Raw genomic sequence first — 25,475 nt, forward strand, 5'->3', positions numbered from 1 at the left:
ATGTGTTTATTTTCACAAAAACTTTTGACTAAAACCACACACATTTCTGACAGAAGCCTGGCTGGTTTTCTGACTGCCTCCTCAGCTGCCTGACTAGTGGGACATTTCTGGTCCCACCATTCTGTGGAAAAATTCACACATCCAACTTTTTGTTCCAATTTAGAACAGGTTTTTCCAAATTGTGAAGTTTTCCACTGGAAGGAAATTCTGATTCCCACACAGCTCCAGCGAGAATTTCTGCTTTCACTTTTTTCTAAAGCACCTAGCCCTCATGGTTGCATGGAGCAGCCAGAAACTGTGACTGCTTTTTAAGTGTTTGAGTTTGGCAATAGTATGTTCTCCCACCATACAAAAATCCTATGCCACAAGCTGTCCCTCTCCTACATCTACAGCATGATTCAAACAGAGGACTGTTCTGCAAGCAGTATACCTTCAGCTAGCTAAAATGCATTGCTATCTTCTTCAGGAAGCCACTGAACCAGTCTGGGCCAGCAGCTCCACTCTTCTTCACCTCCCAAGCACTGGAGATAAGTAATTGATGACAATAGGGGAAGAATGGGTGAAAATGAATCATAAGTCTCAAGTGACAGGGAAGATAAAGAGCGTGGCCACAGGTAGAGAAAATATGAAGAGTGGTAGAGAAAGTTAGTAGGGGGAGACAAAAAGCGGCATAAAGTAGTAAACCACGGAGAGAGGAATGTAGATATTCTTATAGGGGACTTCCCCTCTGCCCCTAATTGAAGTGTATTACTGTAATAGGGAGGCCACCTCTGAGCACCCCCTTGTGTATAGGGTGACACTACAACACCATACCTCAGTTTCCCCTCCTGTAGTCCATTAACTTCATGTCAAGCTTTTCTTTCTCAATAACACCGCTCCTTGGGACTGATTTATTATTAACAACATTGCGCAAACAGGCCAAAATATATGTCCCAACACATAGTCCATGCATCAACCCACTGGAAGTAGTCATGAAAATCCCAAGCCATCTCATCTCTCAACACCCCACATACAAGCACCTATGACCATGCCCAGTCTCAGTCAATCCTCTTCTGGCCCTGGACAGCCACCTTAGCCCTTCCAGCTGGAGTGCAGCCCAGCTCTTCTCAGCAGGAACTGCCCCCACCCTCTTCTGGGAGCACCCCTAACTCCACAGACCCTCTCACGGTTTCCATGAGTCCAGGTCTCCAGCCCTGAAAATGTCAGCTCCTCCCCTACCCTTAGCTCCACCTCTCCAGCTTAGGGCCAACAGGTATGTCCCTCTGCTGCTCCCTAACCTTCAGCCCTGGTTCTCTAGGGCTGGACATGCCAGCCAGAAAACCTCTCTTGCTGCTCTCCTGACTTCAACCTTCCCTCAGGAACCACATACAGTCTGCCAGATCTAATAGCCCCCATCTCCTGACAAACTGAGGCTGCTCTAACTCAGCAAATCTTTCCTCCCAGTAGGTCCCAGGTGCCCTCTTTTAAGCCTAATTGGGAGGCAGCAGATAAGACACAGGGGCACTGCCTCTGCTCCTTCTTAAAGGACTAGTGTCACCTTGTGACACACTTTTTCTCTGAAAAGAGGGCAGACTAGTAGGGGAGGAGTGGGTAAAACCTTCTTATACACACAGCCTTAATCACTCCAAAACTGTTTCCTGTGCTGCCCCAGCAACAGGTGTCTTGGATTTCACTCTGAAAACCTAGCCACCCTAGACCTACATTAACTTGTCCTTTACATCTTGGTTGTCAGAATAGGTAAGTTTTAGAACCAATGAGTTATTTAAAAGATTAAGCAATCTTTCACTGAGACTGAATGGCTCACTTTTCAAATTGTATTTTGAGCTATTTAATTACAATTATACTGTTCCATTAAACATTGTACTAACATTTCAAGGGCAAACTGCTTAGGTTAACACATGCATAATTATCTTTAGCAGGGTAATAAACAACCACCTAGCAAAGAGATGACAGCCCACTAACTCTTATAAATATGCATCCAGTACATATAAACTCCTACACTTCTGTTGCCATGTGGTTTAGTCTAGCTTACTGAAATCAAGTCAAACATTTCAACAGTTTCAAATGTATTTCCAGTGCTACTTCAAATTTGCTCAAGTACGTAGCACTATTTGACATTCTGCAAATAAACTTCTAACCATTGCTGCTTTGAGAAGCTGAGCTAAATGCCTGCCAAGGCTAATTTTGAATACTTTCTGTCTAGCTGAACATCATCAGGAATACTACTCAGGAACTGATCTATCCAATCTATTTGTCTCTGGTCAAGTAAATTTATGGCTGACTCAGTTTCCCTATCTGTAAAATGGGAGGGGGGAATTATTTCATATGTGTGATGTGAGGAATAACTAACACTTGTAATGCACCTTGTATTAAAAAGCAGTTTATAAATACTAAAAAGCACTCTTATTGTGACAACTTCAAACTATATCTGTATAACTAGTCATGGATGAGTTTTGAGTGAAGGAGACCAATGGTCCTTCACCATAACTTTGAGTTGCAAGCAGAAAAACAAAATTTCCATTTGTTGTACCCTTCACTTCGAGTCTCCAAGGGTAGGATTTGTGAAGGGACTTAGCCATTGCAACACTGAGCATCATGGCACCTAACTTTTAGGAGCCTAGAAAAATCATAGGAACAACATTATGATCCACAAAGCAGAGTTAGGCACCCATGCTCCCTATATAAGGAATGAGGGAGAAATAGGCACTTAAGAATGTGATCCATAAAAGGTAACAGACTGGGGGGGAGCCATCTAAGCTAGTCAATAGGAGATGCCGACCAGAGGGGTGTGATGCCCTCCCCTCTTGCAGAGTTGGGCTGGTCTGCAGGGAAGCACCTATTGCTGCTAGTGATCCCTAAACAGGAACCAGTGGCCTGAAATCAAGCAGTTTAGGTGCCTAAGGGGTTTCTTGCATGAATGAGTTTAGCACCTGCATTGCTCCCCACAAAATGGCCAGGGGCAGGGGGTCAGAAAGACTCTGTAGCCTAATGGTTAGGGCACCCACCTTGTAAGTGGGAGACCCAGGGTCCAGTTTCCTTCAGTCTTCTATTATTTATCCACTGCTTCAACATGAGTGACTGAGGGAGCCCCCACCTGAGAATATCCCATAGCGCAGTGGTTAGAGCACACTCCTGAGTGGTGGGAGACCGCTGTTCAACCCCACTCTGGTGGGGTAGGGGAATGAACCTAGGTCTTCTACATCCCAGGTGAGTGCTCTAAACACTGGGTGGCAGCACCAGTTCCCCCACCACCTCCTCTTCCAGATGGATTTTGAATAGGACCCTATTCAGTAAGCATGCTCAGAGGCCACCTACTGCATCAGGCCCAGCATGCAACAGAGGCAAGTGAGCACCTGTCCTCCCCTGGCTTGTGAATTGCTCTAGATCAGAGGTCCCCAAACTGTGGGGCACACACCCCAAGGGGGGCATGGAGGAACCTCCAGGGAGGTGTGGCAAAATTTTGGGGACCGCTGCTCTAGATTTTAGGTGGGAGATGGGCATCTGGATGCCTGGAGGGAGGCAGCACTGTGCATGCCTCAGGATCTAAAACTTGCACCCAGAGAACTTTTACAGAGGAAAGTGAGGTGACAAATGAGTTTAGGTGGCAGCCAAGCAGAAATGTCATGGATCACAATGGGTGCCATGCACAAGAACTTAGGCACCTACCTTTAGAGTTTAGGCACCTAAATTGCTTCGTGGATTGCACCTTTAGGGGCTCAGTGCTGCAATGTGTTAAGCATCTCACAGAATCAAGCCTTTAAAGCTCACTCCTGGAAGATATGGCATGCCCTCCATTCCCAATGTGAGCACTGCACAAGTCACAGGATTGGGCCCTAAATCCCTTAAACTTGCAACAATAGCAGATTAGTGTGTAAAGTTCTAAGGGAGACCAAATAGCCAATGACGTTCAGAAATGTTTTCTTCTGTATGTCTTTTTTTGGCAACAGGGAATGAAATGCCACAGTAACTCAAATACTGTGGTGCAGTAAATGTTTTTAATGTTATCTACTTTACAGTCTTTCCCATGAAACTAAAAATCATGTTTTTAAAAATGTGCAGTAAATGGCATTCAAAAAAATTCCACCACAATCATCAATAACTCTAGCAAAACAAATTATGTGTCCCCATGGATTTAAAGAAGAATACCACCTAAGACTTGAGAGAATCACAAAGAGAAGTGTATTTTGTGTTAAAGTATATGCATCCAGTAGCAATCTCCTCCCAATCCATGACAATCATCCAATCAAACATGCCACCTTAAACAGTTAAAGGAACATCCCCTTTAAGAAATAAATGAAACTTTATTTAGCTTTTTTCCTAATCATTTATAACTTTCCATAATAGATTTCACTTCTTTCTTGTATTGTTCTCAGATACCAGAAATCGAGCAGTGCGCTTACACTTTGCTCAACCCCCTAGCACAGGGATCGGCAACCTTTGGCACACAGCCTTCCAGGGTAAGCCCCCTGGTGGGCTGGGCCGGTTTGTTTACCTGCCGTGTCCGCAGGTTCGGACGATCGCAGCTCCCACTGGCCGTGGTTCGCCGCTCCAGGCCAATGGGGGTGGCGGGAAGTGGCGCAGGCTGAGGGACGTGCTGGTTGCTGCTTCCCGCCACCTTACCTGGCGGGCCGCAGGCCAAAGGTTGCCAATCCCTGCCCTAGCATCTAAAGTCTGCTATACCAGGGGGAAAAACCTATCAACAGACAGGTCTGCAACTGGTGCGTATGCCAAATATAACTAGTACATTTCTAATTCAGAACACTTGGCAGCCCAACTTCTGAGTAAAAATTCTAAATAGTGTTTCTTACCAGTACAAGCAATTACTCAATTAAACCCTCTCTATGGAATACCTTAATGAGACTATTGCCACATTCAAATCTGAATTTTGATTTTGAAGTCATGAGACTCTCACATGCAGCCATATGCTCCTTATTGCTTTGAACTTTAGGTGTTATTTATGTGGTGCATATAGCAATCACATCATTTGGGGACTCCTGTTAAGGGGAAAATATCTGTCTGCACTCTAGAGATACTTGTTCCAAGGATCCAAAAGGGAATTAGAGGGCACCCTAGAGATAAAAAATTACAAATAATGGGCTGCAAGTTCCATTTACTGATAACAGTAAGAGAAACACTATGCTAATTTACTTGCTGAATGCTTTTAGCGGTGGTTTTCAACCTGTGGTCTGTGGACCTATGGGAGTCTACAAACTATGTCTAAGATTTCCAAAGGGGTCTGCACTTCCATTTGAAAATTTTTAGGGGTCTGCAAATGAAAAAAATGTTGAAAACCACTGCTAAAAGTATTACTAAATGAGAGTTGTTACATTAGAGGTAGTCTACAGAAAGTCCACAAGTTCAAGCCTTCTATAATTTTCCATGTAAGAACTATTTACTGCTAATGATTAGGGGTCTACCAAATTTGCAGCCGTGAAAATCGCGTCACGGGCCATGAAATCTGGTCTCCCCCATGAAATATGGTCTTCTCTGTGAATCTGAAGGCAGAGCAGCAGCTGCTGGCCGGGCACCCAGCTCTGAAGGCAGCGCCACAGCCTGCAGCAGCACAAAAGTAAGGGTGCCAATACCACACCATTCTTACTTCTCTGCTGCTGCTGGTGGCGGCGCTGCCTTCAGAGCTGGGTGCCCAGCCAGCAGCCACCACTCACCTGTCACCCTGCTTCAGACAGTGCCACCGCCAGCAGCAGCAGAGAAGTAAGGGTGGCAAAAGCACAACCCCCTAATAGGCTTGCGACCCCCTTTTGGGTCAGGGCCCCCAGTTTGAGAAACACTTCGGAGAAATCACATATATTTCATGGGTTGGCACGGAATAAATAGCATTTTTTGCAGATGTGTAACACATCCATGAAATTTGCTATTTATGTCATGACCAACCTGCAAAAAGTGTTATTTCTCCGTGATTTAAGTAGACCCCACTAATGAGCTCTGAAACATGACAATACTTAAATATTTTTTAAATGTAAACTGTAGCAGCAGCCCTTAATTTTTCAGTTGCCTTAGTCATTAACATTACCACAGTATTTCCTACACTAAATTTAGGGAATACAATAACATGAGAAAAGTAAGGATGAATAGTTAAATACTCAGCTCAGGAAAAGGCAATATTTAGGGTGCCCTAGCAACCTTAACTCTGTTTCATATTTATATACATTATGATACAGCCTTCAACTACTGGATCACATTATTTCACAGAATTTTTACAAAGAACTTAGATTTACATCCATATCTTTTCCCTTGATATACTTTCATTCTTGTGTACTTATTTTCAGTGTTATAATGATTCAGTATCTTTACTGACACACCTTTTAATCTTTTCTCTAAGGCATGTATTTAGGTGCCTAACTCCCATAGAAATCAATGGGAACTAGCCATGTACTATGCAATTTCTTCTCAAGCAGCAGCTCGGCATTTATTGGATATAGTCTGAAAGAGACAGTTAACTAAGCTAACTTAGTGGCAATCTAGGGCCTAAAATGCCGTGCTACATGCCAACAAACATTCACTATTACTCTTTGTAGTTATACTTGCACCATTTTACACCACATGCAACTGATTATTCCATACTTCTCAAATGACTATAAGGGTTTGTCTGACATACATGAAGTATTACTTCAGATGCTACACAGCTTGGTTGTGTCTAAGGTTGTGGAAAACCCTATCCCAAGCAGAGTTTCTAATACCCTGAAAAGAGAGAACAGCTGGAGATTCCATTAATTCCAACAGGGGTCTTGCTATGGCTGATCAATTTTACAACTCAGATTCAAAAGTAGATAAAAATAGATAGAAAAAAGCTGTTGATAAGTTAGATGTGAAACAATATGTGATCATATAAAGTGAAGTACTGAAGTATAATGAAGATACGCCAGGGGTCAATTAAATTTGTGCATACAGTCTTGGTCACTTTCTGACTTGACTGCTTCACCATGGGATCTTAAAGTTCTCTTAATATAGGTTTTTAAAATATATATACAGTCTGAGCTGGGGAGGGGGTTGAAAGGAAAAAAAACCCTCCATAATGTGACCATGTATGGCTTGATAATCCTAGAACAGGGATCGGCAACCTTTGGCATGCGGCCCACCAGGGCCCATCAGTTTGTTTACCTGCCACGTCCGCAGGTTCGGCCGATTGCGGCTCCCACTGGCTGCGGTTCACCTCTCCAGGCCAATGGAGGCTGCGGGAAGTGGCGCGGGCCGAGGGACATGCTGGCCGCCGCTTCCTGCCGTGGCGGACTGCATGCCAAAGGTTGCCAATCCCTGTCCTAGAATTTCCCATCCCTATACCACGAGGTCTGCAGTACAAAATCCCTCTGCTGTGCTCCTTAGGAGCTGCATAGCTCTTATCTGACAAGATACTTAAGGAATGAGGAAGGCCGGTGTTCATTTATTTGTTTTTTGAATACACCTAGGTGAAGTAATCTGGGATGTTTGCTCTAAGAATAAGATTTTTATTATTTAGAACATATACAGTATTTTTCACTCAAAGCCCTTTTTGATTACTACTTAGACCTCAGCATACCCCTGTGAAGAAGGTATTGCAGTCATCATGCTGTAGTTTAACCATCTGTATAAAGTAACCTTTAACATTCTCAAGGTCACATAACAAGAAAATAGCATAGGTGGGAACAGAACCCAGGAATCTGTCACCTAGTCCTCTGCACTAAACCCTAGGCCAAGCTGTGCGTGTGAAGTTACCTTGTACTAGCCTGGTATGGACCAGTTATCCATGGGGACCCTGCTGATGCCTGTTAACCGTTCGTTAATATGCTTTGATCTAGTCCCCTTTCAAATAGGACAAGATCAAAGTTCATTAATGAACTCTTAATGCATGTCAGCAGGGTTCACATGGACAGATGGTTTATGGCAGGCTAGTGCAGGGAAGATTCACACCCCCACTTGCCAGGAACATAGACAAGAATTTCGTCTCCCTTTTCATACAAACAGTACTTGTTTTCCCTGCTGAGTGCCAACGTGGGTTCCAACCTGTGCTCACTATACCAGTGATTATAATGTGAACATTTGTTCACTGAGAACTCGACTGAGGCCAAAAACTTCTTTCATATCTCCCCCAACAGACATTAAGTCGTCTTCACTACTGACTTGGCCCAGACTCAAACCAGTTGCCTACAGGTGAAAGGTTCACTCTCTCACGATAAATCCCTGAGCCATCCTGATGTCCCTTCCCCGACACCTCCATCTAAATTATTTTCAGTGACTAAGCCGACTGTACTAAATATTAACTCATCCATGTTGGACAGTAACAGTGTCTGTGATAAGTTAATAGTACCATCAATTTCACATTTTTACATTGCTCCATAATACAAATAAATACAAATGTAAAAGGTTTCTGATGCAAATATAAACCTTGACTTAGAAGTCAAAAGGGACCAGATTCTCACCCCTATGTAAAAAAGGAACACTTCCCATGGAAATCTGCACATTACCCCACAGCAAGTTATTGGGAAAGTGGTGTTTACATCCATGTAGGAAAGGCTACAGGGCCCTTGCTAAGCTCTCCCTCCAGGGAGCCCTGGGAGGCCAGAGTAGTTAATGTCGGTCCTGAGCCCCACACATCAGCTCCAGCCTGTGGCAGCTCCACCTGGGCATCTTGTAGTATGGTTAATGAGCTGTACTGAGCATATATACAACATTTGATGGGGAAAGAGGGGGAAACAGTAGGCATCCCCACAGCCCTCCCTGAGTCTGACTGCTCCCTTCATGTGGACACAGAATAGTGCAGACAGACCTCTGCAGGATGCAGTGGTGGGAAGGACATGGCATCTTGAAAGTACCTGAGTTTCTCTTCTATGCAAAAGTGTGTAGATCCACACATGGAGGACCTCTTTATGTGCAGATCAGAGGAGTTGTGATCTGCCCATAGAAACAAGCTTAACTGTAAGTGAAGGATCTTTCCAATTTTCAAAAAGCACTGTTAGATACACAGACCACTGTGCATCACACTTATCTTCAGACTTGTACTCAACTTCTGACTTCTGTGTCTGAAACTAATGGGCCAAGCCCTGCTCTGATTTACACTAGTGTAAATTCCATTGACTTTAAATGACCTTCATTCTTTAACTGAGTGGAGTTACACCTGATTGACACTAGTGTGAGGGCAGAACTTGGTCATTTATACGGTATATGATTACAAAGTAGTGGTTCTCTTGGTTTAACTTTCCTTTAAGCTGGAGATGATCACTTTTCCACCATCGAAGTCTCTTATCTTCAAGAGACTATCTGTGGTATACTAATTGCCAAGTGTAAACTGTGAAATTATTTGAATATTTAAAAAATAAATTTAATATTTGCACTTCTATCTTGATGGCTGGCAATGTCCATTTTACTTGGAAAATCTCTGGTTCAAGGGTAACAGACTACAGCAATTCCCAACCTGCCATAATACTGGTTTAATAGCAGAAGATCATCGTGTGAATAAGAAACATTTTAGTATTGAATATGCAAGTTCTCTTTTCAATAGCAAACAGTTCCAAATCAGAATACGTACAGGTTTCCTTTTGGTCAACTCTTATATTAAGTTTCAATGACAGAAAAGTTTTAATGGGACAACACAAGTGAATAAAGATAACAGGGTTTGACCCTCAACTCTATGTTAGGTTTCTGTACTGCTGTTGCTATAAATGTCCTTGTTTTCCAACAGGGTGGCCACCATTTATTAGTAGCTAAGAAATTCCAGTTGCAGTTAATGAAAATAATTTTATATCTTACTTGTTGTTAGGTGCTGCTCAGCTCACTGTATCTGACACAGAGTGGCCTCTCTATCACTTGCAGTCAGAACAGAACAGAATACTTATCTCCATGCGAGGATATGAACAAGCAACTAAATCAAAGTCATTTCCTTTTCTAGGGTGCACATATAACAAAAACCACTTCCCCACCACCAGCCACAACTTTCCTGTCTTCATATTTGCCACCTGGGACTTCATTTTAGTGAGCCTCATCTGCATCTATTTTCTGACCACTTACCCCTTCCCAGTCTGCTTCTCTGCTCCTGAGACCTGCCATGAAAACTGCACTGTGCATTTGAATCCTAATGAATGTCTGTCACCAAACTCTTGGGAGGTCCCCAAAGACCTGGACACATAGCATACCCTGTGACATAGTCTAGAACATTAGTCAGATAAAATGTATTGTACTATGCTTTGTGTTCATTGTTATTTGATTCCTAAATTGGGGTGGAATAATTTTGTCATTGTGGAAAATTGGCTGCCCGTATCTCTTTCCAGCCAATGGGCATGCCTATGCTAAATGAGATGTTTAAGAAACCTAACAGTATTTTACATTATAATCCAGCCACTTGTTATTCAATCTGCAAACTAACAAAATGTTTCACCAAGATATAAAACATATAAGATGTCCCAATCATAGTTACAGGATCTAGCTGTCTGGATTTGCATAGTAACTTTAATTAAATATAATCTTCTTTCATCTTTTTTTATGCACATAGTAGAAAGTAATTGGAGGGATAAAAAGCAAAACTTTGGTGCAGAAAGGGGGAAACACAATACCCATGTCTTATTAAAGTGAATTTGTCTGCCATGCTACAATACTCCAGGATCAAAATTACACGTCACACAACTACTTCAAAAACAAAATCTGAGGGTTATACAGTGCTATCTTGGCATGTGACTAGGATTTAAGCAAATGCATACAATAGTTGAGAACTCAAATTCAAGCAAGGCACTCCTGTGTCTGGACTAAAGACCATATGGTCAGCAGCTGGACTCTAAGATATATTGATACCCAGTACTTTAAGGAGCTTCAGTAGGAGCAGAAAAATGGTTGGTACAAAAGAGAATCAAGACACCACATACTGTGCACCACTGCTATCTCTGCTGCCCTCTATTCTCCTTCTGACCACAAATGTAATCTTTCACTCTGTTCATGAGAGTGCTTTCAGAGTTCACTTGTCCAAACAGTCCTAACAAATGTGAGAACTACTTGGGTAACTAAGGATTTGCAGGATTGGGGTCTTAATTTGTAAGTAAATATGTAAGACATAGGGGGCAGGGATGGGAAAATTCCTAAGCATACCCATTCTTCAAAATGGTTGATCGATTAAGTTTTGGGTGTAATCATGAAGTTAGTTACACCAGTGTAAATCTGGAATAATTCCACTGAGAAAATTAGCTAACGTGGATTTAATTAAGAAAAAAAATCTGTTCCCTTTTCTGGTTTTCTAACACACAGGTTACAACAGTTTAAGGAGTAATTAGTAAATTTTGAATCATATCTGATCAAGTTTGTTGCTTTAAAAAAAGTTTGAGATACCAGGGGAATTATAAATACTACATGAGACAGTAGGTTGTCATAGTAATTTCAGAATACAAGAGGGTTGGCAAGTTCCACAGAACTTGTGTTCACCTTGCCTTGTCTTTTTTCATAGTATGTGCACGTTTCATAGCTGAACTGGAAGTACCTGTCTTTTTTTAATCTGACTCCGGTCCCATTTGGATATAAGTTCCCCACAGGTTTGTAAATGACTAATGTTGTCACAGTAGTATGTGGAGAATTTGAGGAGAGTTAATGAAAGTTGTGCATCTAATTCCCCACATTCTACACAGATAGATTTAGTCATAAAACTTCAGTTATATACAAGGAAGAAGAGAGTTAAGATCCTAATGATCCATGTAACATGTGGATTGCTTACAAATTAATTATGCCTGTAATGCATAAATGAAATGGGCAACATTTTTAAAATTTTGATACTCAGTTTTTATTCATGTCATTATGTCCTTTAATCATATTTACTATTGTATGATATATCTACACTTTGTAAAAATCCTTGTACTGTAAATGTATATACTATATGATCATTAGGGAGCTAAAGCACTTAAGTGGACACTTAGATGCAACTAATGTCTAAAGAATCATATACAAGTTTTCTTTTAATAAAAATAAGCACTTCTTGGTGAAAAGTTTTTAAAAGTGGGGTGAATGGGGGAATTAAATGGGTTTTAGTTTTACTAAAATCATTATGCCGCTAAAAAAATTAAAAAAAAATTTCTATTAACTCCAGTGGTTTCCCCCAACTGCGGTCTAGTTTTTAAAAAAATCACTGCCACAAGCACAAATTAAAGGTCAGCCTTAGTTTGCCCTCATCATCGGTATTTCATATCTCAAACGCATTTTAGTGAGACAAATAAATCCCAACATCAAATAGGCTTAAACCATGACCATTCACATATTTAAATCTATACAAATGAAATCTGTTTAAGCCTTAGGCATGATTATATACTATAAGTATAGTCCTTGAAAGAGGCCCTATCCGTTTACTTGGCAAAATTTCATGAATCAAAACATCATGTGATAAAAGCCAAGATAATCTTGAGGCAGAAAGGAAATAAATAGTAATAAGACTATCTACTTTATGACTAACAGAGGCTTCATGGTTTACCCTCATTTTAAAACATTGCTGTATCTTTCTAAGTGTTTTTTCCAAAAAGTAGGTGTTTGACATTCTCTTGCTTACTTGAAATGAATGATTGTTTTCTTAGGATAAGGAATGCATGCTCAGGTCCTAAGAAAGCACCTGAGACAAACACAAGAGGTATATGCTCCACTTTTCTTCATAACAAAGACTTTTTTTTTTTTGTGGCTCAATCTTAATCTCATTCCAGTCAATGATGAAACTCCCACTTGATTCAATGGGAGCACGAACAGGCCCTTTACTGTAGCAAAAAACAAATAATAGTTACTGTTAAGGTATGACCCATGGCAGCCCCTGGCAGAGATCCTCCCAGCCCCTGGCAGAGATCCTCCCAGCCTGGGTCGACAGATTAGGACTCGCCAGGGCCGGCTTTAGGGAAAATGGCGTCCTGGGTGAACTTGTATTTTGGTTCCCCTGGCCCCATGGGTGCCCTCCATTTCCCTTGGCCCCATGGATTCCCCAGGCTCCCCACCCCTCTCCTGTGCCCCTAACTCCTGCATTCTGCCCGCTTCGCCCCAACCCCTGCACTCCCCTCCTGCGTCTCCTAATCCCTGCACTCCCCTTCTGTGCCCACCCGGGGAAATTGACCTGGATGCACGGAGCAGCTGGCATTGCTGCTCACTCCCCCCCTCCAACGCTGCCCCTCCGCGTGCCCCTAGGGGGCTGTGAGTGGAGAAGCAACATCAGGGCTCCCTGCATCCAGGTCACTTTCCCCACCTGGGCTGTGACCTGGATGCACGGAGCGCTTGGTGTTGCTCCTCACTTCCCCACTTACAGCCCCCTAGGGGGCGCAGAGGAACATTGGGGAGGCAAACAGTATCTGTGCGTCATCACTGTCCCCCCATGTTCCTCTGTCGGGAGAAAGCAGGGAGAAATCTGGGTATCCCCCCCCACGCGGCACTCCCCTGCCAGCCAAGAGCAGTTTCCGACACTACATTGGCAGCGCGCATTCTGCGCTGCTGCACAGCGCCCCCCTGACCATGGCACCCTGGGCGGTTGCCTGGGTGGCCCACCCCTAATGCCGGCCTTGGGGCTCACAGGACTTGCGCTACCACGCTAAAAATAGCCTTGTGGACTGCATTTTTAAATTTCAGCTCGGGCTGGAGCTTGGCCTCTGAAGCCCACCCCTCTCCCTAGGCTTCAAAGCCCAAGCTTCAGCCTGAGCTGCAATGTCTACACAGCTATTTTTAGCATGGTCGCATGAGCCCCACAAGCACGAGTCTGTTAATCTGGGCGGGGAGGGGGCTCGCTGCTGCCCTTAAGCAGCATATGAAGTGATAACTGAACTGTACTGTCCTGGTGGATGCTATAAACAGCTCAAAGAAAATATTAACAGCTGTATTAATTTGCTACTACACAGATAAATCAAAGCCTTCATTTCCTCTCACTGTGTACTGCACATGTGGTAAAAAGGCTAACTTGCTGCAAAGTTCGTATCTAATACTGATAACTCCAAGTTGTGTAAATTAATCCAAACTTAAATTAGAAGTAAAGTGTTCAGGTGTTTGTACAACAAGTTGACTTCAAAAATGGCTTGAAGTCAGTTTTGCAACTGCACGATGATCAATGCGCATCTACAGTCAAAGGATGTATCTGACCAGAACTAAGTCTTATACATCTCCTTGTCTACTGGAACAATGTAAATAAATTAAGACAGAGATAAAAAAAGTGTGGTAATAGTACTGGACCTTTTTTGTCTTGTATATAGCAAGGATGAAGCACAGTATTTGAAAGAGAAGCCACAAGTAAAAATAAAAACACTGAAGGACTCCAGTGAACTGCACTAGAAAAGTTAACATGTATAAGGCCTGATCCTTTTTGGAACAAGCAGTTCCATCCATTTCAGTGGGATTACTCATGTGAGAAAAGACTGTCCATGTGAGTAAGGGTGCCATACTCTGACTCATAGTACTCTGGTTTCTGGTAGACCATGAGTGCACAATTTCATATAGCTCTTACATCAGAAATTATGTGAAAGTATAGGTACTTACACAGTAAAATGGTAAATAAAACACTTCCATCCACTAGGCCTCTCCAGGAAGTTGTAGACATCTCCCTGCATGCTAGTTTTGGTTAAATAAGGGCCATAGAAGCACTTGGTAGTGTAGGTCCTACGGATTTCACTTCCTGTCATAGGTTGGTTGCTGAGCTGGAATGCTGAATCCTTTGTGTCTTGCTCAGAGTTGGGGGGAATTCCTGATCCATTATTCACCATGGTATCTGGAGCTAGTGCCACTGAAGAATATTGCTTATTGTTTAAGTTCCCTGTGACTTCCAACAATCCTGAAGACTTCCTATGACCATTCAGACGACCTAACTGGGAGCTGGAGCTTTGACCCTGACCACAGAGGTTATACATAGAGTGCCCACCAGTTTCACCATTAACACAGGACATTCTGTAATGAAGCACAGGTATTGCTAACCCTGATCAATATTTAAAATAATAAAAGAAGGTATTGTATGTCCTTTCTGTCCTGGGTGTTCTCCAATAACTGATAAGATGTCTTTCTGCCGTTATCCTGGAACTCCTCTGTGACACAACAGTGTGAGCCGCCAGCCTGTCACCTGTTGTCACTCAGAGGCTCTGAAATTAAATCAGAAGAACATATTAGACAATGGAGACACAAGAAGTAACTAGACGGTAAGACTTTTGGAGGGGGTGGAAAATTTAGATTCAATGTAATGACAATTAAACAAAAACAGGCTTAAAAGTTACTAAAATAGCACAACACAAGTAACAGAAGTACCTTACCTTCCTCTTAGGTGATTCTATCAAATCATTTTAGATTCAGTGAATACAGAAGTGTCCTTTACTGCAGATAGAACTGCTACAGCTGCAAATTTATCAGTGCTTCTCTTTTCTGAGAGTCTATACATTGACTATAAGTTCACTGTGGGCTAAAGCATAGTATACATAGATTTAAAATATGGAGCTTCATTATTATGTTGCATTCTGAAAGACTTGGCTAGGATGTAGAACAATTTTAAGATTTAGAATGAGCAATTTCAGACATGAGAGACCTAATCCTGCAATTGTAACTCCTGATGTGCTCAGTTAGACTTTTGCCCAAAAAACAACAACAACAACAACAACAACAAAAAGCAGGACTCTGACTTTATTATGCTCTTTTAACTCACAATTTTGGTAGATCTGTGTTGTTGCAGTGTGTTAAATGAAAGATCTAGGGCCTGATTCTGTTTTGCTACAACAGCTTTATATTGGTGGTAATGACATTGACCTAAGTGAAGTCCTGCTTGTGGAATAGTGTGGAAAATTTGGCCAGTAAAGCTTACCATGTATTTCATAAGACAGACCTGAATAGCTATAGTCTAATACGTGCTAACATATGTCTACGTTTATTTTTATATCAGAATATAACAGTTTTGCTGGTGTTAGAAGTCTGTTTTCTGAAGGGACATTTTTAAAATTGCCTCAATTCTTACACATGCCCATAAAAATATAAATATAACATTACAGGTTTTGCTTACCCTCACAAAAGCAAGGCAATACTGGAATTAATGTTGAAATGATGGTTAGAACTCAAGTCAGGATGCCTATTAGTTGCAGTTGATTTGCTCCTCTGTCAGAGGGGCCTCAAACATACCTTATGATCTGCTATTACCTCAGCATAACAAAATAATTTAAAATGGAATTTTAGCCTTAATCTCCTGCCTTTTGTCAAATTTAATTTATTCGTTTTGTTGCTAAGATCTCAGTGCATGAGTGAATAAATTGTCATTTTAATACTTCTAAGTAGAGCCTCTCTTCCAAAGTATTTCATGAAATGTTTACTTGGGGTAGTGGACTTGTTACCAAGTGAACTATTTTTTTTCTTAATGCATTTTGCAATGAGAAAAATATCCTTGTTAATCACACTGCTGATGGATAAATACTTCTAATCTTAATTTTCTCTAGCCATTTCCCTCAGTGCTAAAAACCTATCGGGAGCAATTGCAAATTTAAAGCAAGAAGCTTTTCAGTCCACCCAATTCACAAGATGAACCTATGTTAAACAAATATCAGAACTATTCTCACTCAGTCCAATTCATTTTACAGGGCTTAAGGGTAACCAGACAAGTGCTACTAACAAAGGTCTGTTAACCAGCATTTGCAACCAAAGCTACATAAAAAACATTTACTAGCGTGCTTAATTTAAAAAAGGGAGATTCCACACACAGACAGAAATAAAATGAAGAAAAACCTGAAACCATCTGGCAAGCAGCGCATACTCTCTCCTGTTGTACGTCCCTTTTCTCCTCCTCTCTGCTCCTCAGCTACATATGGCAGATTTCATAGGTGCAGAGAGAACTGTTGTCTGACTCTGCCCCCTAGCTTATCAAGCCCCACCCTTACCCATCCAGGGTAACCTCCCTTATATCTCCCTTGTCTGTTTTCCCTTGAAAGTAGGTGTGAGGCAAAAAAGGAATTAGGGACTCCCAGTTCTGATGGTTTTATCATGTCAGAGAGGAGCATTTGTGCTTCTCTGCTGTTATGTCACTAGCAGCAGACATAAGCAATAGTTTAGATGTTCACTTCTCCCCCCGTCCCTACCACAACCACCCATCTTTTCCTACCTGTGTATAACTAATTAAAAGGATTAATAATGGTATTTCCTTCACAATCTTTTGAATTAAATTATGCACTAGTACAAGCTGGCTCTACGCCTTTGCAGCAGTCTCTTATATTCAAGAGTCTAAGCAGGCTGCGTATCTTTTTTCACTGAAGATTTGGTGAAGCCAATAGCAGAGGATCATTATGTGTGCTATATCTAGCCCATGTCAGGATGGACTTATCTTTTTCTTTGTTGCCTTTTCCGAACTAACACTAATTTTTCTTATTCCAATGGAAGGAAGAGAGCACCCAAAATGTAGACTCCTCAGCATTATGTTTCTTAGCTTGTTGCTGAGACTTGTGATCATGCCAGAAAAGTTGTTAATTCTTTTTTTTTTTTTTTATTGTCTCATTTCTTTGAAAGCAAAAACAGTTTCCTGTGGGGAATGCCAGGAATTTGACCCAGAGTTTTCGCCGAGTATGTGCAAGATCACTTATCTACAGGTGAATCAAAGAAACTAGAGTGGAAAAGACCCATTACATCCACCCTCCTAGCAATGCAGAACTGTTGCCATTTTCCTTTGTTCTGTACTCCAGTTCTAAATGTTCCAAACAAGGAAGCTTGCATCATTTCCCTTAGAAGAATATTCCAATCAAACACTTTCAGGAAGTTCTTAGTTTCTTATTTTCATCTGACTGCTCCTAGTTACACCTGTATGTATAACCTGAAAGAATTCTTCTTGTTCTTAGGTGTATACCGTTTCAAATATTTGTACATGTATCATGTTAACTAGCCCTTAGCTATCTATAAGCTAATCTATACACATTTACCTCTTTTCACAAGTCAATCCCTCCAGAACACTGATTTTTTGTTGCTCTCTTTCATTTGCTTCTTTTTGGTTATATAGTGTCCAGGTAGTGCTGAATTTGAACCATAGAGAAGGATTGTCACCTGCCTGAAACCATACATGCTTTTCCAGAAAGGTGGCCCAGTTTCAATTAAAAGTTTAAGAGTCTGTTAGAAAACCTTGCCCATGTCTTGGGTCTCTTACAAAAGTTTTGCACCACACTGGCTTTCACTCACCCCTTCCACCTTAAACTCCCTTTTGCCTTTATTAACATCCTCTATGATTTCTTCCTCATCCTTTCCTATGGTAGTTTTCCAACTGCAACAATTATTATTAGTTGCACTCATCTCCAAACCCTCTCAAAAGTACTTGTATTTCTATTCCCACTTGCAAATTGTCCAGCAAAGTTATTCAGGAATAACATGTCTCCAACATTCCTGTGAGAAAATATCCTCACCATTCTATAGAAGAAGAAACCAAGACACCAAATAATGACAGATCTCGCAGTGAATATGTAGCAGCAATAGAACCCAGATTGTCTTGGACTGGGAGAGGAAGGATTGTCCAGTGGCGAGAGTGCTAACTTGGGCTGTTGGGAAATATGGGTTCAATTCCAGTTCCACTGGACAAGTCACTTATCTCTGTGCCTCAGATCCCCATCTGTAAAATGGGGTTGGGAACTATCTTTCTCAAAGGGGTGTTGTATAGTTTCATGGTCTATAAAATGCTTTGAAACCCTGACAGTATGCAGCACCTAACAGTGCTTCCCTACCTCACAGGGTTGTTGAGAGGATAAATATGTTAGATTATGAGCAGAGATGGGGGTCTATCTATTGAGGAAGGGGAAGAGCATCTTTGGATACAGACTGGCTAACCTAGCAAGGAGGGCTTTAAACTAGGTTCAGTGGGGGCAGGAGATTAAAGCCCACGGACAAGTCAAAAACATAGAGATGTGGGAAAAGGGTTGGAATCTTGGGGGAGCATGGGCCATTATAGCAGGGATCAGGGAGAGAGAAAAGAAAGAACGTAGAGGGGAAATCAAATTATGTATACTGTATACTAATGCAAGAAGTATGGAGAATAAGCAGGAAGAACTAGAAATGCTAGTTAATAAACACAACATAGTTGGCATCACAGAGACTTGTTGGGATAATACACATGACTGGAATATTGGTATAGAAGGGTACAGCTTACTCAGGAGGGACAGGCAGGGAAAAAGGGAGGAGGTGTTGCCTTATATATCAAAGATGTATAAACTTGGACTGAGGTTGAGATGGAAATAGGAAACAGACTTGTTGATAGTCTCTGGGTGAGGATAAAAGGGGTAAAAAACAAGGATATGTCATGGTAGGGGTCTACTACAGACCACCTAACCAGGAACAAGAAGTGGATGCGGCTTTTTTTAAACAACAAAATCATCCAAATCACAGGACTTGGTGGTGATGGGGGACTCCAACTACCCAGACATCTGTTGGGAAAATAACAGCAGGACACAGATTATCCAACACATTCTTGCAATGTATTGGAGACAATTTTTTATTTCAGAAAGTGGAGAGAGCTACAAGGGGAGACACTGTTCTAGATTTGATTTTGACAAATAGGGGGGAACTGGTTGAGAATTTGAAAGTAGAAGTTAGCTTGGGTGAAAGTGATCATGGAATGATAGAGTTCATGATTCTAAGGAATGGTGGGAGCAAAAACAGACCAGTAAATATAATGGATTTGAAGAAAGCGACTTTAGCAAACTCACAGAGTTGGTAGGTCAGATCCCAGGGGAAGCAAGCCTAAGGGGAAAAACAGTTCAAGAGAGTTGTCAGTTTTTCCAGGACACATTATTAAGGGCACAAAAGCAAACTATCCCACTGCATAGGGAAGATAGGAAGTATGGCAAGAGACCACACGGTCTTAACCAGAAGATATTCAATTATCTAAAACTCAAAAAAGAGCCCTACAAAAAGTGCAAACTAGGTCAAATTACAAAGGATGATTATAAACTAATAACACAAGCATGTAGGGATAAAATTAGAAAGACCAAGGCACAAAATGAGATTAAACTAGCTAGAGACATAAAGGGTGACAAAAAAACATTCTATAAATGCGTTAGAAGCAAGAGGAAGACCAAGGACAGGATAAGCCTATTAGTCAGTGGACGGGGGCAGGGGGAGGGAAATAACAGAAAATGTGGAAATGGCAGAAGTGCTAAATGACTTTTTTTTTTCTGTTTTCACCAAAAAGTGTAATAGTGATTGGACAGCTAACAGAGCAAACACTGGTGAAAATGAGGTAGGATCTGAGGCTTTGTGAAGAGCAGACCAGGACAGAGGAAGAGCTCAGTGTGTGGTAGAAGAGCCAGAGATGAATATAAACTTTTATGTTGCTGTAATAGGCTGTATTTTAGGACTTTGAGGATTATTTTTAACTGTTTCAGTTATTTAAAAAACCCCAGGCAGGGGATGGTGTTAGCCTCAAGAAAGACTGGGGAGTCATAAGGGGCCCTGAAGAGGGGAAACAGAGACAGGGCACTGTGGAGCCACTTCTGGCCATGAGGGGGTGTTCAGGAGGCAGCTGCCCTGATACAAGGATTAATTTAATGAACACAATTTATTCCAAGGGGAACATTCCAAAGCATGGTACAGAGTTCTAGCTGTAAGGCTCTCACTGATTTAAACAGCAAATAAAACCTTAGACAACTTGAGGGGGGGAGAAATCTATCCCTTCAAGTTTTAACTTTTGCCTACTACTTCTTGCCTTGTGTTGAGTTCCCTTGTAATTTCTGAATTGTTCTAGTGGTGGAGGGGGAGAGGAGGAGTAACCAGGAAAAGACAAACATTTGTGATGGGTCACATACTCAACAAAACCTGCAGCTCCAGGTCCATAATGGTCACAAGAACTGTGTCTGCTGTTTCTGTCTGTTGCACCATTTCACTTAGTGTTTCATTACTTGTCTAATGTAGTTCTTCTACTATTTCCCATAATATCAATGATGGCTTGTTAGGACAAACCTAAATTAGATGTATGCACTTCTTGCTTCTTTATGATGTATAAAGACATTTTGAAAAGTCTTATAAAAATCTGTTAAATTAGAAATGAGGGTCTTCTCTAGAGAGGAATAATATGGTGATGTCAGAAGAGTCAAGGAAATGAAAGCTGAGTAATTAAAGGAAAGCTATTTTTAGTCACTGTTGAAACCTTTGCTTTTTTTGCTTACACCTATTAAATTTCAATGATTACATATTTTGGATAAAGGAAGCTTAAACACAGATTAAACACTCTCATTAATACAAGTAATAAATTATAATTAATTTCAGTTACTATAATCTTAGAGCTCATAGGAAACATCCTTAAGTCCTCACAGTTTCTTCAGCAAAATCAGGAAAGACTTAACTTGACATTCCTGACTTTTCTAAAGTAAAGACCATGCAGGGAAAAAATGAAACTTTCAGGCCTGTCTTAAAGAGTACAAGCTCAAATTCTTAAAAATCCTTTGTAAGTCACCTTTAAGGGGGGAAATCCACAGTTTCTGCTTCATGATTAAATAAACTTATGCCAGTTTTCCAATAAGTACAAACATTTTCCGTTTCCTCCACAACACTTTCACCAAGTACTTCAAGATCTGGTCATATGTTGATCTGACTTGACTATCTCATATACGCAAGTCACACATGTGGTTTGACTTGACTTGTTTTATTTCAGGGTGAAATTCGCCTTTCTGCAGAGGACTTGCCACAAGACCTATGCACTACCCCTAATTTGTGGTCTTTTTTAGATTCCAAGGCCAGAAGGGACCATTGTGGTCATCTCATCTGACCTCCAGTATAACACAGGCCATAGAATTTTCTCCAAATAATTTCTAGAGCATAGTACTGGTGTGTATGTCTTGTGTTAGCCCCATGTACTGGGTGGATTGCATCCAAAGAAAGCAAATCTGAATAAGATGCTGGCAATTCTTATGGGTTTTTTTCTAGAGTAAAACTACACTTCAGATAAATTATTTGCTATCAAGTGAATGCTATATTAAGGTCCTTGTTAGTGATCTGTGATATAACTATATATGCTTCTTTGTCCACTCTTAAGTAGTGTCATTCTATACACAATAGTTGTATTGTGATGACAATATTTAAATTGTAATTTCAACAGGCGGTTGACTTCTTGAGGAAGTGACTTGTTATATTAAAGTTATACAAAATTAAGAAAATTTCATAACAACAGTACATTTTTCTACCTTCGTATTTACATGCTAATTATGGGCATTTTGCTGTTCAGAGCCAAGCACAATGAAGCCCTGATCTTGATTGGTACTTTAGGAACTACTGTAACACTAAGAGTAATTAAAGTACCATATGCCGAAGTTTTTCATTGTACTCTTAAGGCCAAATCCTGCTTGCCTTACATCAATCCAACAGGACCCAAATGTCCCTTAATTAAAAGCTTGGGATTTGGCCCTTAATTTTTATTTTTAAATACTCTTTGGCAGCTTAATAAGTAATTAGTAAGATATTTCATAAAAATCCATAATAATTTTAATATCCATATAACAGAAATTATGAAGAAATGGTATGTATTAACAAAGAAATTATTCACATACAGTGTGGGGAAAGGTCTCTGTTGATATCACTGTGTTATAGAAAGGGAAGGCAAGAATTACTGCTTGAAATATTGGATCTATTCTAATTGATGAAGAGATATCAGATGGCAGCAGTAGAGAGCTTTCAAATAATAAGGGACAATTTAAATTCTTGCACAGTGAACCTCAACTGTAATTTGATTCCTTACTCCAATTATATTAAGTGTTCTAGCATTGTTTTATTGCGTTTGTTTAAATCATTAGTGATGCACTGGAAGAGAAGTATCCTGTTGTTGATACCATGGTGGTAACAAAATATCATTATTAAAATTGGACACATTACAAGTATATTTGAAGTAATTGATCAAAATATAATTACTGCTTCGGCACATTTTTTTATGAGAATTATATGTCTGTAACTGAGGAGAGACTTTGGCATTTGCTGAGATGTGAGTCATGATAAAAGTAAAGGCGATAAGAATTTCTGCTTTTGATTTAAGGTTCCCATAAGGCTCTTTTCTATTCAATTCCCACATGCAGTGCAACAAAGTCAAAATAACTCTTTTTAAAGAAACTGCAGTGTAACTTAATATTTTAATCAGCACAGCTAATTATAAAAAGGGTAAACTACTTTTTAAATAACTTAACTCCTGCAACACCAGAGGCCATATTCCACTTGCACTTCCACTTGCACCACTGGTACTACTCAAAGTCTGAAGCTGTAGTTTCCTCCACAGTGACTAGTCAAAATGCCTCAATTCTAACCCTAAAGGGGCCAATTGCAGGGATAGGATGACTTAGTCTTAATGAACAATCCATTTCTGGCCTCTCTGTTCTGATGATGCTTTTTGTGATATGGACTGTATCCACTAGGAGGTGGATTCAAATCTGAGTGTTCAGTTCATCTGGATGGGAGCCAAGGGCGACTGTGTTTGACTTCTGGTTAACCAGTGTGGTGTTGCAGAAGCTCTTTTGTTACTGGCTTGGTAAATCTAATTATAGAGCAGGGGTCGGCAACCTTTCAGAAGTGGTGTGCTGAGTCTTCATTTATTCACTCTAATTTAAGGTTTCACGTGCCAGTAATACATTTTAACGTTTTTAGAAGGTCTCTCTCTTTCTATAAATCTATAATATATAACTAAACTATTGTTGTATGTAAAGTAAATAAGGTTTTTAAAATGTTTAAGAAGTTTAATTTAAAATTAAATTAAAATGCAGAGCCCCCCGGACGGGTAGCCAGGACCCAGGCAATGTGAGTGCCATTGAAAATCAGCTTGGCACGCGTGCCATAGGTTGCCTACCCCTGTTATAGAGTAAACCATCAGTTTTGGACAATTGCCTGCCCTGATTCTTGCAGTTTGCCCTGAGCGTGGCATTCTCAGTGTGGTCAATCCCAGGCACCCAGTTACACCAAGTATTTTGATTTATTTTACAAAAAAAATGTGCATGATTTAAGGTAATTTTAAAAGAAAATATACACTATAGGCCCTGCCATTCAACATGAATCTTCTCAACACTACATATAAAGTAACGCACACTAAACACATGAAACAGGAACTGCAACGTAACATTTAACATCTGCAGTTAGGAACTTGTTACATTACTGGCAGTGCAAACAATCAACAACAAAGAACCCCTTCTTGTGTTATCCTACAGAGGAAAGGAGAAATAAAATTGACAGTGACCTCTAATTAGGATTACTTCCATCAGTTATTGAATATATAGCAGGATTTGAGAATTTTTGATGACCCTGAATAAAGCTACCTTCAGTTAGTAACAAGCTGGTGAAGTTGATATCTTGTAAAGGCCAACTTGATTGACTGGTTTATATTTGTAAATTACAATGAATATCTATTAAGTATTATAAGTGTCAATAATTAACCTATGAATCAAACTTTTACACTCTAATGGCCCCCTTGTTTTTCTCTTCATGAGCACAAACTGATTGGAAAGAAATTTGGTTTTAGTTAATGTAAATTGTTATCCTAATTCTTATGATTATATTCCAGACAAAAACTTCATTAAAATAGAATTAAGGTTGAGAGTATATATCAGTAATTTAGGGTAAACTACATTACAGGGACATTGTAATTATACTAAAACCAAGTATATTCAATCCAGAAAATTCACAATTAAAGCTAAACTTAAAATAAATTCAAACATGACAAGGCATAGAAGTGTACTTCTGGGGCACGCAAACAACCTTAACTGATCTGTAGTGACCACCTGTGAGAGCAAGGGGCAAAAGGGGAAAGAATCTAATGTGTCTTTAAAAATCAATTTAATCTAAATTACAAAGAATAATGGGGGAGCGAGGAAATGACCATTCATCCTAAATAAATAAAAAACAAAAATCTTCAGATGTAGCTTCTGCACAAGACTTCCATGAGCTTTAACTACATGGGAAATCTGAAGAATATGTGGCTGGGCGGAATTAAGGTTGTTTGGGTGCATTAACTGTCCATCTGCTTTGTTTTGGGATAGTCACAGCATCCCTGGAATGTATTTTACCTTAAATTATTGATATGCAGTCTCAAACTTAATGTAATTTTTTGTCTGATGATGTAAAGAAAGTGCTAGCCATGAAGTCTAGATTTTGGAATTTGTTTATTATTAACCTCGGGATGGGGAGTAAAACAGAAGTGGAAGCCTGAATGTAGTAAGGAATCTACATTCATGGAAGATTAGCAGAAATGCTATGAAGATGACAAACGTATCTGTTGTTCATATGTAAGTACCACAAACTGAATCTAAGCATTAAAATCTAGAGCAGAATAAAACAAAGAAATTAAAGATAAAAGGAAAATACTTACCAGTCTCCATTTGTTGTTGACAGCTTCTGTAACAAGCAAAGAGATTCCTGCCCAGGATTACTCGGAGACCTGCAGAATGAATGGGTTTTCAAACAATGAGAAATAGAGCTGGCTGAAACATGTTGAAGATTTTCAGTAGAAAAAATTGACACTTTGGGGGACTATCTTTGATAGAAACATGTTGAAAAACATCCAGCCATCCTCCTCTTTGTTGTCCCATGGGGCTCTGATTAAT

The 25,475-nt window shown here is 40.4% G+C and overlaps 1 protein-coding gene across 1 annotated transcript in view; it reads right to left on the reverse strand.

The window, feature by feature from the left end:
• LOC112105753 (potassium voltage-gated channel subfamily KQT member 1-like) overlaps positions 1 to 14,858 on the reverse strand; it is a 117,578-nt gene extending 102,720 nt beyond the window's left edge. The window contains exon 1 of the mRNA XM_024198667.1: positions 14,455 to 14,858. Coding sequence (XP_024054435.1) covers positions 14,455 to 14,858 — 404 coding nt within the window. The remainder of the gene's footprint in view (positions 1 to 14,454) is intronic.
• Between the last annotated feature and the right edge of the window lie 10,617 nt (positions 14,859 to 25,475).

The sequence above is a fragment of the Terrapene carolina genome, unplaced genomic scaffold, assembly GCF_002925995.2.
Source record: "Terrapene carolina triunguis isolate 2854851 unplaced genomic scaffold, T_m_triunguis-2.0 Scaffold112, whole genome shotgun sequence".
Lineage (NCBI taxonomy): Eukaryota > Metazoa > Chordata > Testudines > Emydidae > Terrapene > Terrapene triunguis.